Source organism: Monodon monoceros, unplaced genomic scaffold (assembly GCF_005190385.1).
Source record: "Monodon monoceros isolate NGI ecotype Baffin Bay Population unplaced genomic scaffold, NGI_Narwhal_1 Super_Scaffold_7, whole genome shotgun sequence".
Taxonomy (NCBI): domain Eukaryota; kingdom Metazoa; phylum Chordata; class Mammalia; order Artiodactyla; family Monodontidae; genus Monodon; species Monodon monoceros.
This window is the reverse complement of record NW_021703784.1, coordinates 69,590,902-69,612,680: the sequence shown is the minus strand read 5'-3', so window position 1 is coordinate 69,612,680 and position 21,779 is coordinate 69,590,902. Positions and strand designations below refer to the sequence as shown.

Here is a 21,779-nt window from a genome sequence, read left to right as displayed (position 1 = left end):
TGAGGACAGGAGCCTTGGGCCTTGGTCTCTGCTGTACCCCTCCCGCTAGAGCCGTGCTTGAACCTTACGGGCACTCTGTAACTGTTCATCCACTCACTTATTCATTCACCTCTGGTACATAAAACCAGAGATAAATAGGCGGAGCACAGAAGAATTTTAGGGCAATTAAACTATAATGATGGATAACATGTCTTTATACATTTGTTCAAACCCATAGAATGTACACCACCAAGAGTGACCCCTAATGTACACATGGGCTTTGGGTCATAATGATGTGTCACTGTAGGTTCACTGATTGTAACAAATGTACTGCTCAAGTAGGGGATGTTGATAGCGGGGAGGCTGTGAATGAGTGGAGGCAGGGAACTTTCTGTACTTTCTGCTTAATTTTTCTGTGAACCTAAAACTGCTCTAAAAAGTAACATTTTTTAAAAGAAAACAATGCATTAATATAAATTGAAAGTATTAATCCCTTAGTTGTTTCCTATTTTGTACTATAATTTTTTTAATGTCATGAAGTTCAATAAAAGTTGACTGTCTGGAAAAAAAAAAAGATAAATAAGAGACAGACTGTATCCCCAAGGGGATTTGGCCCTCTTGAAGAATCAGCCACTGCCTTTCTGGGCGTACATTTTCCAGGGCACCCGTCTCCCTGCGCTATCACAGTGGGATGGGTGGCCACCTCCTAACCTAGCATTTGTACTGTGTAGGAGCTGTGTAGCAAGTGGATTGGGCTAAATTGGGCACAGCGCCCAGTCCAGAGCATACACTCAGAAGGTATTTATGAAGTGATTGGAAAGCATGGGAAGAATTCCTTCTCAGGTTTGTGTCATCCAGTGGCTTCTCAGTGGACTCTAGTGCTCTAACCTAATCTGCGTGTGGTTTCTTCTGGACCTGCTGCTGGGTTCCAGAACAGACCTTCTTACACCCACCCCCATTACTGCTTTAGCTCCCAGCCTCCTCTCCTGCACACGGGTTGTTCCCAAACAGGTGTGGGGAGAACAGTGTCAAGAGGGTCTGCTGTGACCAGGCTCCAGGAACAGCATCAGGCCAGCTCCTCCGGGCCCCAGAGCTGCATTGTGCCCCTGCCCCTCTGCTGGTGCCCCTCAGAGATATTTGTTGCAGACATCTTGAAATTTACGGTCAGGTCCAAACACCAGCACCCAGGCCAGGCTGCAAGGAAACATAGTACAGCAGCTCTTGCAGAAACAGTTTAGTGCTGGCCACGGGCTATGGGGAGAGTCAACGGACTTGGACTCCAACACGGCTAATGTGGCTTCAGGCTAAACTGATACAGGCAGCCTCTGGGACCAGGTGTGCATCTAGATAGAGCCCTTGGCCAGTTTGGGGAACGTACTTCTAGAGGGATGATGACAACTTGGAACCTACCAAGAGGAGGGGGCCCTGACTGGCCATGGAGGCAGGCCACCAGGTTATACAGAGGGATGATATATCACCCGAGTTAAGAAGTCTAAGAGAATAGGAGAACCATGTGCAAAAACACTTAAAGGGATTAAACTCCACAGGTGCCATGCTTTGCCCTTACTGCTCCATCGCCAGAGCCAGACCCCTGCTGGCAGCACCAGACTCCACCTCGGGCCTGCTTGTTCACAGCCTCGCCCTGGAGCCACATCCCAGGGCATGCTCCTCCTCTGGGACCTCTCCCAGAGTCTGTTTTTTCATGAATAGAGTGTGATCAAAATACCTCCTTCCCAGGGCTGCTCTGTTAAATGAGATGGGTCACGCAGAGCCCTTAGCACAATACATGATCATAGTAGGCCCTCGAGAGGCTGAGTTGCCTTTTCTGTTCCTTCTCCCAGCGCAGCCAAGAAGCCCAGAAAGCTAGCAGTTCTGACAGAGAACACAGAATTCAGAAAGACAGTCTGTGGGGAGGAGTTCAGTTGTTTATAAAACAGGCCAACACGTTTCCACCTCGTAAGTTCTAAATCCATCATCCCTAGCTCCCTAAATCTAAGAATAGTCACCCAGTGGAGCCAACGTGCCGCAGCACGCTCTCTCCGCAGGTGACCGCGGCCGCGCAGCCACAGCAGCCTCAGTGCCTCCTCCTGCGTTGGGAGTGGGGAGGGCTGGCCTCCGCCCCTCCCAGCTTGGCTGTTTCTGAACCTCAGATTCAGCTTTCTTTCCCTTCCAGATCCTTCCTCACTGGGCTGTTTTAACCATCAAACCTCAGTGATACAAAGGGGGAGATAGCAGTGGGAAGGTGTGTAGCGGGGGACCTTTGGTGAGATGCTGCCCCACTTCTGGGCCTCAGTTTCCTCTTATGTAAAGGGATAGAGAACTACTGAGAGAACTGAACAACCTTTTAAGTTACAAGAAGTTCTAGAGCAGTCCCAGCCTTGCAGCCTCAGAACGAGACCTCTGAGGGCAAACCCATCAATTCAACCCGTTTTTATTTATCCTCTGAACCAGGGCCGCTCCTCTGTCAGGTCCGAGGGAGCCAGCCTGAGGACCTGGGTGTGTGGCCCCCTCTTCTGCTCTTCTGCCTACACCTTCCTTCTCTCTCTCTCCCTCATACGCATCCGTACCCACCACACCGCCGCACAAATTCGCCAGGCTCAGAAGGACATTTGCTCTGTCTCATCCCAGAATCTGCCCAGTTAGGAATGCCCTCGCCAGCTGGGGGCTCAGGACCTCTGGCGCAGGCCACCTGCCACTCTCCAGGGTGGCCTTCCAGTCCTTACGGCGTTCTTCCTGATGGTGAGCAGAAATCAGCCTGCCTGTGGCATCTCCTCCCCACATCTGTGGACTCTCTTTTAGCCTCTGGGAGAGAAGAAGACAGCTCCGTGCTCTTGGTAGCCATTCATTCATTTGTGTGTTCATTCATTCAAACAACAGGTATTAGTACTAATGAACTGTTAGTACAGTTTCAGGTGCTGAGAAATAGTAGCAAACAAAGAGTCCTGCTCTCAAAGAGCTTGTGTTCTGGTCAGGAGAGAGATAATAAATAACCACTTAAAAATATAAAGAAAAATAAAGCAAGTGAGGAGACAGAGATGGGGTGGGACGTAGATTGCTACTTCATATAGAGTTGTCAGGTAAGGCCTCTCAGATAAGGTGACGTTTGAACAAATACATGACAACACGAGGGAGTGAACCTGTGGACATCAGGACAAGAGCATTCCGACTGCAGGAACAGCAAACGCAAAGGCCCTGAGGCCAGTACTGTTTGAAGAACAGGAAGGAAGTCAGTGTAGCTATGGTGACGTCAGCAAGGTGGAACTTGACAGGACATGAGGTCCAGGAGGAAGCCAGCTGTTGTTTATGAGTCAGAGGAGAAGCCATTGGAGGATTCTGAGCACAGCAGTGCCATGTCGACTTAGTGCCGGGTTTTAACAGGATCCCTCAGGTTTTGTGTAGAGAATACAACAGAAGCAGCAGAGAGGGCAGGTAGGAAGCCCTTGCAGGAGTGCCAGTGTGAGGTGATGGGCTGGTGAGAAGTGGCCAGATTCCAGCTGTGTTTAAAACATTACCTTCCTAAACCCCTCATCTTTTCTTACTCGGTGGATGGCCACAGCGTCCTCTCTGGCCTCCTTGCCCTTAGCCCTCATCCCCCATCTCTTCCTCTCTCCCCATTCTCAGTGCTGTCATGGATCCTTGTCTGGAAAGGACCCCAGGCCAGCCACCTTCTACTTAGCCTTCCCTGAGGCAACTTTGGCTACAACACCAAAATACCTCCAGAGTAACACTGGGGGCTAACAGCCCCACTTCCTGATTCTGGAATGGCTTCTTCCTGCTGCTTCAGATCCTGCCTCGAGGGCATCTTTGGCCCTGGAGAGTGATGGATCGTCTACTAATTGAAAGGGTCCTGCACTGACAGGCCTCTTCCCTCAGACTGGCCCATTGGGACCGTTGTCCTCACAGCCATTCTCTAGGCCGTTCTGTTGTAGGAGCTGCCCCTCTCTGGGCAGTGTAACCAGGGACAGAGACTCACAGCTGTCTGTTCTTGAGGCCGGTGGCCAGGAGGCAGCTCTGGTCACAGATCAGGGAATAAAGACAAGCAGCCAGGCACAGGACTGGAGTTGATCTCAGCATTATGTGTGTGTATACTCCTCCCCTGCTGCTCTCCAGACAGAGCAGGGGGCTCAGAAAGACTGTGGGCAGGTGAACAGCCCAGAGGTATTCACTTCCACTCAGTAGCTCTGTCCTGAGTGCCTGTACCATGTGCCTGAGGGCTGATTGGTGAGCGTGTCCTGCTCACAGCACCTGGCTCCCATCCCCAGCTCACAGTTACAAATAGAAACACCTCGAGATCCAGGAGGAGTGTGGTGTGTGTGCTAAGAGAGCTCTGGGTATCTTAAGAGCTCAGAGGAAGTGAAATTAATAGCCTTCTAACAGCCCAGGAGGACCCAGCCCTACACCTGCCCACAGTTCACTCCTGCAGCAAACAGGATGCCATCAGGATCAATGAAGGCAGCTCAGAGTGAGCAAATGTCAGTGGGTACCCTCTATTTAAGACTGGTAAACTCTTATTCATCCTTCAAAACCCAGCTAAGAATTAACCCCTGGAACTTTCAGTGTCACCTGCCTCCCCTCCCAATAGAGTGTATCATCCTCTCTATGCTACCTCTGTGGGTTAGAAATAACTGTTATTTTTTTGATCATCATCCTGTGTTATTGCTTTTTAAAATATATGAACACACAACAAAGAAAATCTCAGTTGCCCTTCCCCATTTCTCCCTCTCTTCCTCAGAGACTATTCTCTGTTTGGGATGTATTCTTCAGGATCTGTACATACAGAAATATATAGGGGCTTTGCATAAATTGAATCATACTCTCTATATTGTTCTGCAGCCTATTTTCTCTTAAAAATGTCTGCAATACCTTGCCATGTCAGGCCACAGAGTGCTACCTCATTATTTTTTATTTTTATTTTTTTATTTTTTTATTTTTATTTTTATTTTTTGCGGTACGCGGGCCTCTCACTGTTGCGGCCCCTCCCACTGCGGAGCACAGGCTCCGGACGCACAGGCCCAGCGGCCATGGCCCACGGGCCCAGCCGCTCCATGGCATGCGGGATCCTCCCGGTGGACTCCCAACCACTGCACCACCAGGGAAGCCCTACCTCATTATTTTTAATAGCTGTATATTATTCAACAGTAGGGTCAAACTGTAGTTTCTTTACACACTCCTCTGTTGATGGGTATTTAGGGGTTTCCCCCCAGTCTTTCACGATTACAAACAATGCTACAGTAAACACCGTTGTGCCAGCCTCCTTGCGTACACATGCCATTGGTCCCTGTAATCGTCATTCCCCATGGCTGTCTACCCTAGTGGCCTGGGAGCCCCAGGGCAGAAACTGGATTTTCCTCTTAGGGGTGTTTTGTCCATACAGGGCCCAAGCCAGAAGAGGCGTCCACATGATGAGATAAATGGACTCATCTGAGCAAAATCACGACTGTGTGAAAGGCCTGGGTGAACTCAGGGAGCAGCAGCAAGCCCATGGGGCTGGAACAGAGGAAAGAGCGGTGATGCGGCCAAGAGGGACAGGCTGCCCTGAGAGCCAGATAAGAGGCCCATTGTAGGTAGTGGGGAGACAGGAAATTGTTCATGGGAAGACCTAGTTCATGCTGTGTTTCAGCCTGGTTTCCCCCACCCAGGCCAGCTACCTCAGAAGAAACTAGCTTTTGTAATTGTCTAAGCGAGAGAGGATCAGAACCTGAACCTCTTCTTTCTGTCCTGAGGTTGCCACCTAGACCCAAAACACTTCAGGAGGCCTGAATTCCTTGCTCACAGCAGGACCTAGGGACCACCAATTACTGCCCAAAGGGTGGGATACTCATGAGCTTGGGCAGCTAGACACTCAGAAGTTTCTTCCAAATTTGCCCGGCTCCAAGGCCAGCTCCGTCCACACTGGCATTGACCACCTGCCCGAATCCAGAGACTTCCTCTGCGTGAGGCGCTCAGACCTCACCCCTCCTGTCTTTCTCTCTCTCCCTCTCTGCTTGGTGTTGCAGAAGAGCGCCCTGCCTGGTGCCCGAGGTCCTTGTGAGGCCTTGTGAGGCCTAGGTCCTTGACAGGCAAGAGACAAGGTGAACCATTGGCTGCCTAACTTTTCGCACCATCCCGCCCTCCTCTCCCCACCCCACCAGATGCGGACGGGGGTGGGGTGCGGCAGGGCCTGCTGCAGCTGCCTCTGCCTCAGCCCCAGCGCTCACAAGGGCTCGGAGGGGTTTCTGCTCCTCCGCAGAGTGCTTCTCTCACCAGCTACAGCTCTGGCCTACCATCACTGACCTTGTTCCTGTACAAGTGCGCCATGACTCTCTACCTTTTCTTCATTATCTGAGGAACAGAGGTTTGGCTAGAGAGGACAATATATATTAACAGAAGAGGTTCTGGAGTCCTACTGCCTGGGTTTCAGTTCAGCTCTGCTTCTCACCAGCTATGTGACCTCGCACAGTTCATACCACCTCCCTGGTGTGTTAGGCTGTACCTCACAGTCTTGTTGTGAGGACTTAGTGAATTAATACGTATAAAGTGCTTATCACAGGGCCTGGCATACACTAAGTATTCGGTGACTTTATTACCGTTTTGGAACTAGTGAAGGAGCCTGAGACTCAGGAGTCCTGGATCCTAGTCCTGACTAGGGCGGCCACATGACCATGGACAAGTTCTTTCACCTCTCTGAACCTAGTTTCCTCATCTGTAAAATGGAGGTAAGAACACCTCAGAGAGTTGCTGTGAGAATTAAGGTAACGTTTATGTGAAACTGAGAAGCACCATCCCTAGGTTGTAGCCCTCATCTTCATGGTCAGAAATGGCAGCTAGAGCTCCAGCCATCACATCCACATTTCCAGTGACAGGATGGAGGAAGGGGCAAAGGGCACATGCCATCTGTCTTTGAAGGAAGGATCCCATAAGCTACTACAGAACATTTCAGCTCAAATCTCATTGGCCACGCCCTGCTGCAACAGAGGTTGGGAAATGTAGTCTCCATTCTGTGGTTCAGGGACAACCAGGAGTTTCTGTCACACATACTCAGGTGTTTGCCCCTCCTAGGCAAGACCCTCCAGCAGAAACGCTGCCGCCTTCCTAGAGTTGGGCTGCAGTTCCAGCACCATAAGGCCCTGTGAGGACCCAGGTTGCCAAGAAGCTCAAGCAGGTGCCACAAGACCTGAACAGATTTGGGTACTGTGTCCAGCCTGTGCTGGGGACCCTGCCAGCCCTGAGGTTCCGCTGCCTGCAGGGCTCTTAGGCTGACGCAAGTGTGGTGGGCCATGAGCTTTGTCACTTGTCAGAGCCTGCATCAACTCCACTGAGTCCCGTGAGCAAGGGCCCAAACTCTGAAGAGGCTAGGGAATCCCTCTGTAACTATGAGCTCTCCACCCAAGGCTCAGCCATGTGCCCCGGGGCCAGTAAAACAGATCTAGACCAATCAGATGGGATCTCAGTGTCCTTAAGAACCTGGCGAGTGCCGGGCACACTGCAGAGAGTCCTCTGTCATGCCAGGAATCATCATGAACTCACCTGTTTCGAAAACTGGGTGTCCCGTATTCCAGTTAGCTTAGGAAGAGGCTTATCATGGGCTCTCCTTTCTCTCACCTCTACATGAGAACAGCCTGCATAGTAGCATCTTGCTGAGTCCAGACGGCCTTTCCATCTTCACTGTGCCGCTGAATAGGTGGCCCTAAGTGAGGGTGAGGGACAGGGGGTGTGCTTGAAAGATATTCTAAAATGCTGGAGGAGCTCAGAACTGAAAAATGTCCTGTGTGAGTCCTTCTGTTACTGGGATGGCCCATCTTTCATTCTCCGAGTTCAGCAGCCTGGTTTCTTTCTATAGGAGGTTTGTTTAAAGTGTTGGGGAACCCCTGACTTGTCATTCCACCCTAGGCCTTCCCATCTGCTGGGAAGGTTTGCCACCAGCATGGCCTTCCTTGCCTTTTCCTCCTTTCCCCATGGTCTGCTTCATACGTGGGTGTGAGCTGTCACCATGCGTCAGGCACTGTGCCAGGGCATTAAATGTACATCAGCACATGCAGGCCTCCTAGCAACCCTGTGAGGTAGCTGGGGACAGACGTACCATTGTCACACAGCTGTGCGGTGATGTGGGACCCAGGACAGCATAACACAGTCCACAGTATGTATTATATATATACCAGGGGCTGACGGAGTACAACCCACGGGCCTGCTGTGTACGGCCTTGCGAGCTAAGAATGATTTTTAAAGGCTTGTAATAAAGAATAAGAATATGCAACAGAGACCGAACGAGACCATCGAACCTAAAGTATTTACTGTTTGCCTTTATAGAATAACTCTGGCAAGCCCTTGGTATAGAATATGCAGAGTTTAGCACAGATTCCGGAGCCACACTGTCTGGGTTCTAGCACCTCAGTTTCATTAACTATAAAATGAGAATAATCTATAAAACATGGCTGCCTCACAAGGTTGTTAGAATTAAATGAGACAAAGAATATAAAGCACCTAACCTTGAGTCAGCTTCTTTGGAAGTACTGGAGGAAACTGTATCTGAGCCTTTGCCAGGCTTCTCAACCCAGTGGGCTACCCCGGCCCCAAACAGGCTTCTTTAGAGCGTTTCCTTTGGCAGGAGGAGAGGGACCTGCCAGCTGCCCGTTGTGCCGCGTCCTGCTGGTAGGTCAGCGCTGCCTTCCTCCCACCCCCATTCCTGCTGACCGTCAGCTGGTGCCACTCACCAGGGCTGGGCGCAAAGCCCATGCCAGGTGCCGAGCTAGGCCCGCAGGTACCAAGCCTGTTCCATTCTCCACCTCATGCTTCAGATCCACCTGGCTGAAACTCCTGCTTAACTGCAGGACTTGTGGCCTGGGGTTCATCCTCTCTGTGTGCATTTCCTCATTCATGTGCCAAACAGGCAGACATCTGTGTTTCCCCAAGCCCAAGCTTTTGGCTAATGATTGCCTTCCTACCAGGGAAAAGGAAAGAGAAGGGTAATCCTGGGCAAGCCAGCCTCCCTCTGTGAAAGAGCGGTCTGCAAAACAGATTTTCAGTGGTTAATGAGTGAAATGTAAAGATTTTTTAAGAAACTCAGATCATTGAAAAAAGTCAAAAGAATATTTTCTGATCTGGATAGGGATAGGCTTTCAATTCTTACAAACTATGGAAGAAATGATAACATAAAAAAACAAGAAATCGTACTACCTAGAACCATAAAATTTATGTTTTACATCAAAAGACCTAAAACAAAATTTTAAATCAAACTGAGAAAAAATAGTTCTGCCAGATATGGCATAGAATTAATATTCTTAAAATAAAAATCTTTAAAACAATAAGGCTCTTGAGAACAACAACAACAGCAAATTTTCATTTAGGACAGTAGTGCCCCCTTATCCGCAGTGTTGCTTTCAGCGGTTTCAGTTACCCCACTGTCAACCACAGTCAGACAATATTAAGTGGAAAATTCCAGCAATAAACAACTCTTTTAAATTGTGTGCCATTCCAAGTAGTGTAATGAAATCTTGCTCTGTTGTGCTCCATCCCACCCAGGATGTAAATCAGCCCTTTGTCCAGCCCATCCACACTGTACATGCTACATGCCCATGAGTACAGGAAAAACCAGCATACATGGAATTTGGTACTCTCCATGGTTTCAGGCATCCACTGGGGGTCTTGGAAAGTGTCCCCTGCACAAAAGGGTGGACTACTATACTATGTATTTTATATATACTTGCTCATTTAATCCTTATAAATGAATAAATATTTATAACCTTTATGATAAAGGTACTATTATTATCCCCATTTAACAGATGAGGGGACTGAGGCTCAGAGAAGCTAAGTAACTTGCCCAAGGTCACGGCTAATAAATGGAGAAGATGGGATTGAACCCAGGCCATCTGGATCTTGGGTCTGAGCACTTAAACTCTTCTATATGAAACAGGAAAAATATATTAAGCAGACAATACACAAAAGAGGAAATTCAAATATGTGAGGAAAATAAGAATTACTTTTCAATTTCTGTGGGAATCAGAAAAGTACAAATAAAAATGAGATACCGTTTTTGTCTTCAAATTAGAAAAGGGTTTTAAATACTTTAATAACTAATGAATACTGGCAATGCTGGAGTGGTACAGAGTCCCACAGATTGTTGTAGTTGTATTCAAGTGGCCTTTCTGCAAAGTATTCTGGCAGTACTCAAAACAATACTCAGGAATCTCAAAAATGTCCATACCATTTGACCAGGAATTCCCATTCTAAGAATCTAATTTGAGAAAATAGAGATGTAGACAAAGATTCATGCACAAAGATGTTCATAGAAATGTTATATAAAATAATGAAAAATTAGAAACAGCCTATCTATCTGATAATGGGATACAGGTTAAGGAAATTGTTTAATCTCCATAATGGGCAATTAGGCAGTCATTTTACATAAATCTGGACAACAAAAGAGACCATAAACAAAGTGAAGAGACACCACAGACTCCTGGGAGAAGACACTTGCAATGCTTATAACAATTATATAAACAAAAGAATATACAAAGAATACTTATAAATCAGTAAGAAAAAGGCAAACAGAGCAAAACAGGCAAAGAATGTAAACACGCAATTCATAGAAAAAGCAATTTAGGGCTAGTAACATAAAGACATGCTCCATCTCACTAGTAGTCAAGAAAATGCAAATTAATCACATGTACTTAATCAGAATAGCAAGAGTCTAAAGGCAAAGATAGAGGGAAACGAATTCATATCCGTTGCTGATGGGACCATAAATGATGGGACTACAGCCATGGTGGAGAGCTGTTTGGCCACACCTGGTAAATGTAAACATGTGATTCCGCCACAATCACACTTCTAGGGATCAATGTGCACAAACACCAATTTGTACAAGGATACGTGTTCCAGGATGTTCACTGCAGTTGTTTATAGTAGCAACAGTAGTAATAGTATTGTTGTAAAATATTATGGTATATTATATATTGTAATATATAATGTGTAATAAAGTAGCAACAATTATCATTATTTAAGAACTGTCCATCAGAAGGGAAATGGATGAGTAAAATATGATTTATGCATAATGGGATGTGTGCTATGCACAGTTAAAATAAATGAACTAAATCTGTATCAGCTCAGAGAGATTTCAGAAACAATGGTATAAAGAGCAGGTCATAACAGAAGACACATATTTGAATGACACTACTTATGTAAATCTTTAAAACAAACTAAAATTTTTATATAATATTTAAGGACACATACATGTAGAAAAATATAAAACAAGCATGCAAGTAATGTACACCTACTTCAAATAGTGGTTACTTCCAGGAAGGAGGGAATGGATGGAGGGCCAAGGATGGGAGGTGGGTCTTAAACTGTATCTTTATAATTGATTAATTTTTTTAAAGGTTGAAGCAAATATGGCAAAATGGTAACTAATGTTCTGAATCTGATCGAGGAATATGTCTTTCTGTTAAATTATTTTTTGTACTTTTCTGCATATTGAGCTTTTTCAAAATTTCAAATTATTTTTAATTTACTTTTTGAACAATTCCCAGTTCTATGGAGAAATGCTTGTGTTATTAAGGCATAAAAACAACACAATAGATACACAAATATTTACAAGTTTCACAGATTGAAGGTTTGAAAGAGATACCTAAAATATTCATAGCAGTGGGCAAGATTCTAGAAGTCTGCTTTTCTTTACACCTATCCATATTTTTCTTTTTTTTTCCCCTTTTTACCATGAAGATGTATTACTTTTATATCCAGAAAAAAAAATTTTTTTAAACAACTACAGAAAAGTGTGAGCGAGTTTAGTTAGACTCCAGGAAAGGGTCTAAAACCTAGGAAGAGGTGCTGTGATGGGGTGGGAGCATCACAGGCTGTCAGAGAGACCTGTGCTCGAATGCTGGCTTGGAGATTGGCCGTAGGACTCTGAGCTCTTCCATCTTTGATCTAGTCAGCAAACCCCTGTTGAGCCGCAGCTGGGGACCAGGCTCCGTGCTAGAGACAGGGCAGTGAACAGAACATGTGTGTTCCTTCTCTCACTGTAGGGCAGACAGTCTAGTGAGGAGGGGATAGTAAACACATCACCACCCAGACCATCTATCCGCTGCCTATGAGGGAAAGTACAAGGGCAATGACAAGAATCCAAGTTGATCGGGTGCCAGGGAATCTGGCCTCTGAGCATGATTTAAACAGATTCTGGAGGATGGGGGTTGTGGAGCCCAGCAAAGCCAGGACTTGGAGAGAAAGGCCGGCCCCACAGGGCATATTTCAGGGACTGAAGGAAGGCAGGGGTTCTGGCATGCAGTGGGGTGGGGAGAGTTGTGCAGGGGGACCCCAGCAGGCTGGTCCGGAGCCAGATCACTCAGGGCCTCACAGGCAAGGAAAGGCCTTTAAGGGTGGGGGGAACTCAGTGAAGGGTTGAAGCAGGGGAGTGACCTGGTTAGATCTGCATCCTCAGAGATTGTTTTGATGCTCTTTGAAGATCAGAGTTGCGGCAAGCAGCCCAGTTAGTTGGCTACTGGTGTGGCCCAGATGAGGGAAAATGGGGTTGGGATCAGGGTGATGGCAGTGGAGATGGAGAGGTGTGGAAGGATTTGAGAGACTTTCAGAGGCAGAATTGGCAGGTCTAGGATTGTGTGTGTGTGTTTGTGGTGGGGGGAGATGCAGGTGTGGGGGTGGGAGGTGGCACTGAGGGAGGGGCCCCGGAGGAGAGCCAGGTTTGGGACCTGAATGGTTGTGGGCTGGTGGGAGTGAAGAAAAGAGCAGACTTAGGAGGGCAGGGGAGGAAGCAGAGATGGCGAGCGGGCCCCCAGGTGTGGCTGAGCTTTGGTTTCTTCCTGCGTAAACTGGGGGTTTGCAGTGATACCTGCGCCCCCAGGGTGAGTGTTTTGGCCCTGTTCCCCAGAACCACGTCTACAGCAGTCTCGTCTCTCCCTCGCAGGCGGGACGTGTTACTCTTGGGGCTGGAACGAGCACGGCATGTGCGGGGACGGCACCGAAGCCAACGTCTGGGCCCCAAAGCCCGTGCCAGCTCTGCGGTCATTGTCGGGACTCCGCGTGGGCTGCGGGGCCGGCCACTCCCTGGCCCTCTGCCAGTGGCCAGCCCTCCCTGCCCTGGGCCAGCACCCCAGGGTCACTGGTCCTTTCCCAGATGCCACCAAGGAAGCCGGATCTCAAGAAGCCATGGACCAAGAGAGAAACTGGAAAGACAGACATGCAGAAGCTTCTCCCCAAAGCCAATCTGACAGGTTCAGAAATGGGGGGCTTGTGACAGAGACCCTTTAATAAAGCAACTTTACCCACCCAAAGTGTCCCCAGAAAAATGCTTTGTCAGGTTGCGGTGTTGGCTTGCGAAGGATTCAGGAGGCACTCTGGGTGGGCTGACCAGACGGGAACAATAGGAGCCCAGTGTCTGGGCTCAAGGAATGGACATCCTTTCTGCCCAGCATGTGAGAATGAGGGTTCAGTCCTCACCCAAGGACATGGGAAGCAGAGGAAGGCTCCAGCCTGTCCCTAGCTGGTGAGGACAGAAAGCCCAGCTCTGTCCCCAGTGGTTGTTTTGCCCCAGCAGGCTTTGATTCAGCAAGACAAAGGTTCCTATAGGCTATGCTTAGGGCAGCCACAGGCCTCTCCTGGGGTTTCATTCTCAGCACCCAGAGCATGTAGTTTGCTGGTTCAAGTATATCGAGGAACCCTGATCAGGTGGCTGGTTACTTGGACAGGAAGGAGTTCTTGTCTTGGTGACTAGGACCAAGGAAGAAGGCTCTGGAGGGAGGGTGGGGGGTGGAGGAAGTATAGTTGAGTAAGTGGAGGAAGAGACAAAACTTCTGGAAAGACCGGGCAGAGGAGACCCCTGGGACAAACAAAGGAATCTAGAACCAATGAAACTCCCAAGATCAATGTCTTCATCTGAGCCAGGAAGGACTCTGGAGCTAGTCTGTGTGACTGTAATTGCCAAGCTGTAGTTTCGGGTGAGGGACAGACACAGCGTGGGAAGGGGCTTCTTCAGGGAAAGACCCTGACCCCTGACATCTGCCCCCAGGCCCTGGCCTCTGCAGGAGGAGGGCCCTCACGTGAAATGGGGAGCAGGCCAGACCCCAGGCCTCAGGCTTCCCCGGGTGGCAGCTATGGCTCTGGGGGACATAGCAGCTTGCTCTCTGCTGTGGCTGGCAGCAGGCCTTTGGCCAGAGGGCCTCAGAAAGTGGCTTTCCCCAGAGGACTGAGTGGCAGTGTCTCCAGCTAGCCAGCCAGGGTTGTGGCGTGTCCCACACCACCTCCCTCTGACTCAGGAGAGCGTTTGGATCTGGGAGCACTAGGCTCCAAGGGCTTGAGGATGTTATGAAACCCCAGGACTCCATGTACACATGGAGGACCTGTAATGACCTTCTAGCCTAGTGGCCGTCAAACTGCATTCTAGAACCCTAGCAGTCTCCTGAGACTGACAGCATTCTCCTGAGAACTCAGTGGCCACCTTGTGGGCTGTGGGGAAAAGAAGGCCAAGTAGACAGAGGTCTGGGTCCCCACCCTCCACCTTATTCACAGCAGCCTCATTTCAATTTACAGTGTATATCAGGCTTCACTTAAGATTTCACTTGACAAAGCGGTCCTTGAGAAAGTTTTAAAACCACTGATCTTATCCAACGTTTTCATTGTTCATGTGGGAAAACAGAGGCCTAAAAAGGGGAAGGGACCATGTCAAGGCCATACACCTCACTCCTGGCCCAGGGTCCTGATTGGGAGGTGACCCATCCAGGGCCTCGAGCCAGACAAGGGGGGAAGACAAGGGGTGGCCCTGGGACCAGTGGGGGTTCGACTCAGGAAACTGGGGATTAGGGCCATCCTGAGCTCCCCAGGCCTGCACCTAGAGACCACCCACGGCCACTGGCTGACCTTGAACACCAGTACGTGGAGTCCTGCTCCCAGTATTGTACCCTAGAAACATTGCTGCCCTGGCCAGCAAAGCCCTTTGTCCCCCCATCTCCCAGAACCAGCAGAGGCCAGTACAGCCTCTAAAGCACTTCCAGAATGGAAGGAAGGACATCTCTGTGCGCTCTGAGCTGGTCTTGCCAAGGTGACCAAGCCTTCAGAGATGGAGTAATTGGATGGCCCAGAGATGACCCAGACTGGAGCAAGTCCACCATTACTGGCCACCACCCACTGTCCTACAGACTGGGTGGTCTGCACTGGAAGGCCACCCCACGTGGGGAAGTCCTCAGGCCCATACCTCCCAGACAGGGTTTACACTCCCGAGGAGCGCACACTCTCACTGCATGGCCGTGCAGAGTTCCCCCTACCTCTTTCAGCACTTGCTGGAAGAAACCCAAATCCCAAGTCCTCTGCTGCTGAGCTCTAATGCCCCTCCCAAGGCTTCCCTGTGGGCGCAAGAAAGTGTCTCGGGGCTCCTTCCCAGCCTGAAACAGGGTGGTGAGGTGGTGCCTCAGCCCTAAATCTCAGAGCCTTGCTCGGAACCTGAGCCAGACCCTTCTTAGAAGCATGTGGAACCCAGCTAATCCATGCACGCAAGAGTGAATGGCTCTTGGCACCGGATGACTCCACAGACTGTCCAGTCCCCTCCAGTTCCTCCATTTCTCCCTCCCTAACAGTGGCGGACGGGCTTCTGTGCGTCAGTTCACTGGCCAGATTGATGAGTGCCTGAAAGCGCCAGTGGGGTGCGGGTCTGTTGACAGTGTCTCCCAGACTCTCTTCTGGACCCTTTGAACCCTACTGGTTATTCTCAGACTTGTAGATGTCCAAGCCCCTCATTTCCACTAGATTCTGAGCTCTTCAAGAGCAAGGGACCAGGTCTTGGCCAATTCTGGAATCCCTTCATTAAGGACAGGTCCTGGGACAGAGAAAGTACCCAATAAGCATGTTAGGGTCACCATAGGTGAGGAGGCTAAACGAGTGGGTTCTGCAATCCCCTCACCCCTACCCACCCTCTGCTTTCATTTCTTACAGATGTTTGATAACTATGCTGTGGATAGCACAACCATTTGACAGTGATTAGCTAATGAGAAAATGCCCACTCATTTCTAAGAATGACTTTTTTTCCCTATAGACTAAGTTGATTGGCCTTCATATCCCTCACCCCGCCCCCGCCACACCCCATGAGAACAAGGGAAGGGAAAAGGAGAGGGGAGTGAGACCCCATCGTGTGCTCATAGGTCTTGGGCCCGCAGCCCCTGCAGTGATTGTCGAAGGGCAGCCACGTACCAGGCGTGAGCAGGATGTTTACATTCTAACCTACCACACACAGTCTCCCATTGCAGGCACTCCGGCTTCCCTTGACGCCCTACCACCTTCAGTCCCAGTGGACCATCAGGCCAAAATTCGATGAGGCTGTGCTTGAGAATGGTGAATCCAGGCCTGGGGCTCAGAGAAAGCCCTCCATCACCATCCACCACTTCTGAGTGAAGTGACTTAGTGAGAAACTGAAGTTGGGAGGTAGACAGTGAGTCAGGAAATGGGATGGGGTTCCAGGTCCTAAGGGGCACACATATAACTGCGGCAGGGTTCGAATTTCCCAGCGGCCAGAGCACGGAGAGGTGAGAGTTGGGAGAGGAGAGCCGGGGGGCCTTGCTAGCCAATTTAAGGAGCTCTGACTTCATTCTTAGGGCAACAGGTGTTTATGCAGAAAATTGAGGTGGCCAGATGTGTGCGTGGAAGGCTCAGAGCAGTGTGTCAGTGGGCCTTCGGTCATACCCATGGCCTGAGGGCCCTGGGATTCAGGACCGGTGTTCCAATCAATTCCATCTCCAGCCCCAGCAAGGCCTCAATTAGCTTGAGACAGATTCACCTGAGCTCTGGAGTCAGACCACCTGGGTTAAAATCTTGGCTTCATCATTCATTAGCCGTGTGGCTTTGAGCTGTTTACTTCTCTGCGCCTGTTCTCTTGCCTCTAAGATGAGCATGTTGAATTACTGTGGGTCGTCATCAGACCACTTGTCTCAGATGCCCTGCACATGGCAGAAGCTCAATGTATGTTAATCCCTGTTCCCCGTTAGCTGCTGTGTCCCTGAAAATCCCTATTCCAAACAGCCACGTGTCAAGTCCCACTTGAGTCCACCAGAGGCACTTCTTCCAGGGCGAGAGGGAACTCTGCTCTCCCTGCAGCCGCTGAGGCTACTTGGCTTCTACATCCTGATGCTTATGAATGGCTGTTATATACATGGTGTGGATCTGGCAGCTCTTCGGCTGCATAACCCGTGGGCAGAGGCCTTGCCATGCTCACTGCTCCACTGATCCCCACCCCACATTGGTGAGGTAAATGCTTAGAGGGGTGAGAAACTATTGGGTGAGAATTCGACACCCACCTTCAGCCTCCCACCCACCCATATGATCGTTGTCTTGGCCATGCTGGGAGGCATCAGGGAACGGAAATCCAGGGGAAACTGACCCCCATTTGTTTGTGTCCCTGGTCAGATCACTCCCCTCTGGGCCTCAGTTCCTCATCTGTAAAATGCTCAGAGGTGGAGTGCCATGACCATTAGGGACTTTCCACCGGAGATTCTCGAATGGATAGGAAAAGAATTGGAACTCCAGTCCCCCACTCTACCCCCAGCCAAAGCCAAGTGAACAACCCAAGCAAATCAGCATCCCTAGGAGAGGGCTCCACCCCTTCCAAGATGCCTCAGGCTGAGGGAGGGGTATGTGATGAGGTGACCACCAGACTGGGCCCAGCAAGGGTTCAGCTGGATAGGGCACCCGGACCAGTCAGACCCCTGCCTCTGGCTCCATCAGATTCAAGAATGGCCCTAGGAGGGAGGTGACCATGGTCTGCATGAGGGGCAGTGGCGGGGGCGGGAGCTGGGAGCTCCAACAAAACCAGATTCAAGGAGTCATGAATATGGCATGGATCCACGGAGAAGTTTCCGTATTGGTGAACCCCCTAGAGGATGGGCTCGTCTTAGTGCCATTTTTGACTGATACCTTCTGAGAGCTGCCTCCCTCTCCCCACCCAACAGGATCTGCAGGTTGGGGGGCAGGTGGCGGTCCTGGCTTTCCCCCAGTGAGAGGAGAGCCAGCACCTTCGGTGGGTCCCTGAGATCAGAGGAGCCAGGGCTCAGGCTCACCCCAGCCCAGCCACAGAGGGCCTGACCAGGGGCCCAGAACTGAATCGCGACACTGCCAAAGGCAATAAAAACCCAAATCCATGCTTCATCTCCAATGTCAGCTGTTTATTATTGAGGGCCAGGGCCCAGGGACGGGAGGGTGTTGAACTAAAGCAGCATTGCTCTCTTTCCAGGAAATGTTGCGAGCTGCAGTGAGAGCTTGAGATGTTGCATTTTTTTTTTCATCTCAAGCATGTGTTTTTCAAAAATATCATCCTTCCCCACCCCTTACCCCACCACTAATTTTAGAATCAGACCAAAGCCAAGCTACTGTCCTCTGTTTCTGTTGGGGAAATACTATATTTATTCGAGATGCAGAAGCGTGTCTCTGCAAACCTCCGATTGCTTCAGGAAAACAAATCTGCTTTAGACTATACAGAAACCATGACACAAAATTTATTTCATGCTAGGATCGCTTTGCATAACATTGGGCATGCAGTTCTTTACTCTGAAGTACTAAATTGCATACAATGCCGGGTTGTGCCTTAATCAAGGTGGAGGAGGACCAGCCCTCCCGCGGTCCTGATCTTTTTGGTGCTCTGAAGGAACGCTTGGAAAATCCATAAGGTGTTGATTATCTACTATGAACAATTTGTTATGAAAGTTGGTCGCACTGAATCTACACACCGCTAAGATGATCGAATCAACCTAGACTAGCCGCTGTCAGGGGTCTTGGGGAGACGTCCGCTGGGTCGCAAGCATGCCAAACAGAGGGAAGAAGGCGGCAGTGTGTTTCCACAATTCTATTTGGAGCAAAGTTCTCAGTTTCCGCGTGAGAGATGAACTATGAAGGGGAGGTCAATATGACCGATGACTGACCAACTGCCCTTTTGGGAACCTTTACTCTCCATTTCAATCTTGTGTACAAAAAGGGAAGCAATCCGTTCCCCATCCCCACCCCTTCCCGCCCCCCCGCTCCATTCCCCCCCAAAACGTACAGGTTTCTACCAAATGCCATTTACAGTTTGGCTCCAACAACATGTATAAAAGGAAAGCGCTTTGAAAGAAAATAGAGGACTCTTGCTTGTTTCTCTTCGTTGTTGTCGTGGTTTAGGGTAATCATACAGTTGCAGGGGATTGGTGGGTTTGGATTGCTGGGTTTTTCTGTTGAACTTCATGCAAGTCATGCTAAGGAACCCTTCCATCCCACCCCTTCCCCGAATAAAATAAAATTTTTAAAAAATGAAAAGAAGGAAAACAAATCCTCTACAGTCAGTTACCATTTGGCCGTAGAAAAGCTACGTCCGTCCTAGTACAAGGCCTGGGCCACTCGGACTCGTCCGGCAAACCTGCATGGCGTGAATTTACTCTGTCCGAGGGTGAGGAGGGGCTGCAGGTCCACCCAGATGCTTAATAGCCACCAGTGTCCTGGGCCAAGCCGCCTGGTCAAGTCACTCTCACAGCCTCTGTCGGCATATACTTAGCAATGACAGGGCTTTCTTTGCAAAGATCTGTATGTAAAGAATACAATTAACACTTGAGCTTCTCTTCTTGGCTTTCCCATCCCGCTTGGTACTTAGTTTTTACGGAAGGAGGAGGACAGACAGAACAGCCGCATGCAGAGGCAGGCAGATTCTTCTCCAGCTGGCTTGGTTCTCCCATGCAGTGAGCCAGCCTAGCACGCCTCTTTCTCTCCCTCCTGGGGGAACGGGTTAAGCTCCTAACTCTTCTCTACCCTGCACATGGCTTACGGCCTGGAATCATCCTGAGAAAGGCAAGTCCTCGGCGGCTGTCATGACTCCATGAGAGCGGGGCCGGGTTGATGCTGGTGGGGGCACTTCACCCTTGGTACCTCTGTGGGACTGCGGAGTGGGTACCACCTGTGGACAGTGGTTGCCACTGGACTCCCTGGCCACTACAGGCTGCTTCTGTCCCACACAGCCTGGGCTTCTGGAAGCCCAGTAAAGAGTCTCTCCTGTCTGCTCTTTTAGGCCACACAGATTAATCCAACATTCAAGATGAAGGAGACAGGCAGCCCACGAGACCTTACCGGGCAGAGCACAGCCACTGGGAATGGTCTACCTGCCATCCCCTGAAACCCCCTGGGCTGCCCAGTTCCTGGCTTTCTAGAGCCTCCACTTGGGAAAAAGCCAGTTGTGAAGGGGAGCATCAGGCCTATCCATGGAAGGCCAAGGATGGGGCCCGCCCCCGGGGCCAGCAGCCCCCTTGCCATGCAGCACCATGCGGGGGGTGGTATGCCGCACTGGGGTCCAAGGCACCTCCAGGCCGGGCAAGGAAGCAGGGACCAGCCTGGATCGGGTGAGCACACTAAGCACCAGTGACCAGAAGGACTTCCCCCGTCTCCCTGTGGGCTGCCTCTCCTCTTCCGGGTTTGCCCTTTATTCTGAGTTCTATGCTTTCTCCTTGCATATTGTTGAACCATTTCAAATACTGGAGCAGTTGTGAATGGCCACCGGCTACACCAACTGTTGTTCTAAAAAACCAACTATCTGGCCCAGCCTGCTCACCCCGGTCAGCATGCACCCCGTGTGAGCCTGTGAGCTGCTTCCCGACATGCATGAGCCGCCCAGCCAGTCCGCTGTGCCGAGGATGGCTTCCTCTGCCTTCCAGGCCCTGGCCAGTGCCTGGAGCATGGAGCTAAGGTGCGCTGGGCCCCCACCCCAAGCCTCTCCGCAGCCCATGCTCAAGCGCTAGTGGAAGCCTTTTCCCCAGGGGGTCAGCCTAAGACAAGGGTCCGATCCAAGGAGACTTTGAGCAGAGACCGCCACGGGGCTCAGCCTTCACCAACCACAAGGGGGCGCTGACCACACCCAGGGCCATGGCTGACAGGCGCTGGGGACAGAAGGGGTTGCACAGAGTCCTCCGTAACCACCTTCTCTTGGCAAGTTCTCTGTCTGCCACTAGCAGTATTCTGACTGGCACATACCTTACCTCTGCAAGGACACTGGCCTCACCTCCAAGCCCTGAGCTACCTTTCTCTTCATGCCTCCCCTCCCACTGGTCTGTGGATTCTCTTTAAAGGATGCCACTTTCAGAACATGGATCTTGGTTGGCTAAGCCCACAGGGTCCTGGTCAGACCAGGCCCACCCCGTCGCCCTCCTCAACCAAGGGACAGGGGAGATCACTTTACTTTTGGGGTCTGACCTGCCATCTGCCAGAGCAGCCTGGGGGAGTTGAGGCTCCTCCCACATCCCCAGGTACCCCTCTGCCTTGGGGGCTGTAGTTGTCCAGCCTGTCTCCAAGTCCCTTCCTACCCCTCAGCTCAGTTCCAACCCACAGCTGCCTGGACCTCCGGTTCTCTCCGCCAGCCTGCCATCCCACTTACAACATTGGGACTCAGACCTCCGGGGGCCGACCCTGGGGCTCCTTGCCCCCCTCAGTGTGCCTGCCGGCCCCTCAGCGCCCCTTGCCCGCCGCCCCGCCCACCCATCTGCAGGGGTGCCAGGCAGCCTCCTCTACATACCCTTTCTCACTCCTCCACCAGGTGGGCACGCGTACTCCCCGGTTGATAAGAGGAAGCAGGGTCCGTATCTCTCGCGGGTGCCCGAGCGCGTAAAGGGCAGGCCCTCATCGGGAGTGAGGGCCTGGTCTATGTGGGGGCAGTCTTCGTTCGCCAGCGCGGCCTTCGCCACCTCCCCATTCAGTTTGGAATCTTCAAACATATAAGCAGAAGCTATTGAGACACTGAAAACTGTTTAGTGGGGGAGGGGGGGGGAACAGGCCAGAAGTAGGGCATCGGCAAAGGGCAGCCGGTAACTGAGGATGGAAAAGCGAGC

At 50.5% G+C, this 21,779-nt stretch overlaps 2 protein-coding genes across 4 annotated transcripts in view; one reads left to right on the top strand and one right to left on the bottom strand.

Annotated features, from left to right (window-relative positions):
* Positions 1-13,267, top strand: part of SERGEF (secretion regulating guanine nucleotide exchange factor) — a 219,028-nt gene extending 205,761 nt beyond the window's left edge. For all 3 annotated transcript variants that reach the window (XM_029207459.1, XM_029207457.1, XM_029207458.1), the window contains one exon: positions 12,872-13,267. In XM_029207459.1, coding sequence (XP_029063292.1) covers positions 12,872-13,215 — 344 coding nt within the window. In that variant the 3' untranslated portion in view covers positions 13,216-13,267. The remainder of the gene's footprint in view (positions 1-12,871) is intronic.
* Positions 13,268-18,089: 4,822 nt separating this feature from the next.
* The window catches only part of KCNC1 (potassium voltage-gated channel subfamily C member 1), a 43,562-nt gene continuing 39,872 nt past the window's right edge, over positions 18,090-21,779 (bottom strand). The window contains exons 3-4 of the mRNA XM_029208343.1: positions 21,467-21,655; positions 18,090-19,492 (exon numbers count right to left, since the gene is read on the bottom strand). Of these exons, the coding sequence (XP_029064176.1) occupies positions 19,428-19,492; positions 21,467-21,655 (254 nt within the window). The 3' untranslated portion in view covers positions 18,090-19,427. The remainder of the gene's footprint in view (positions 19,493-21,466; positions 21,656-21,779) is intronic.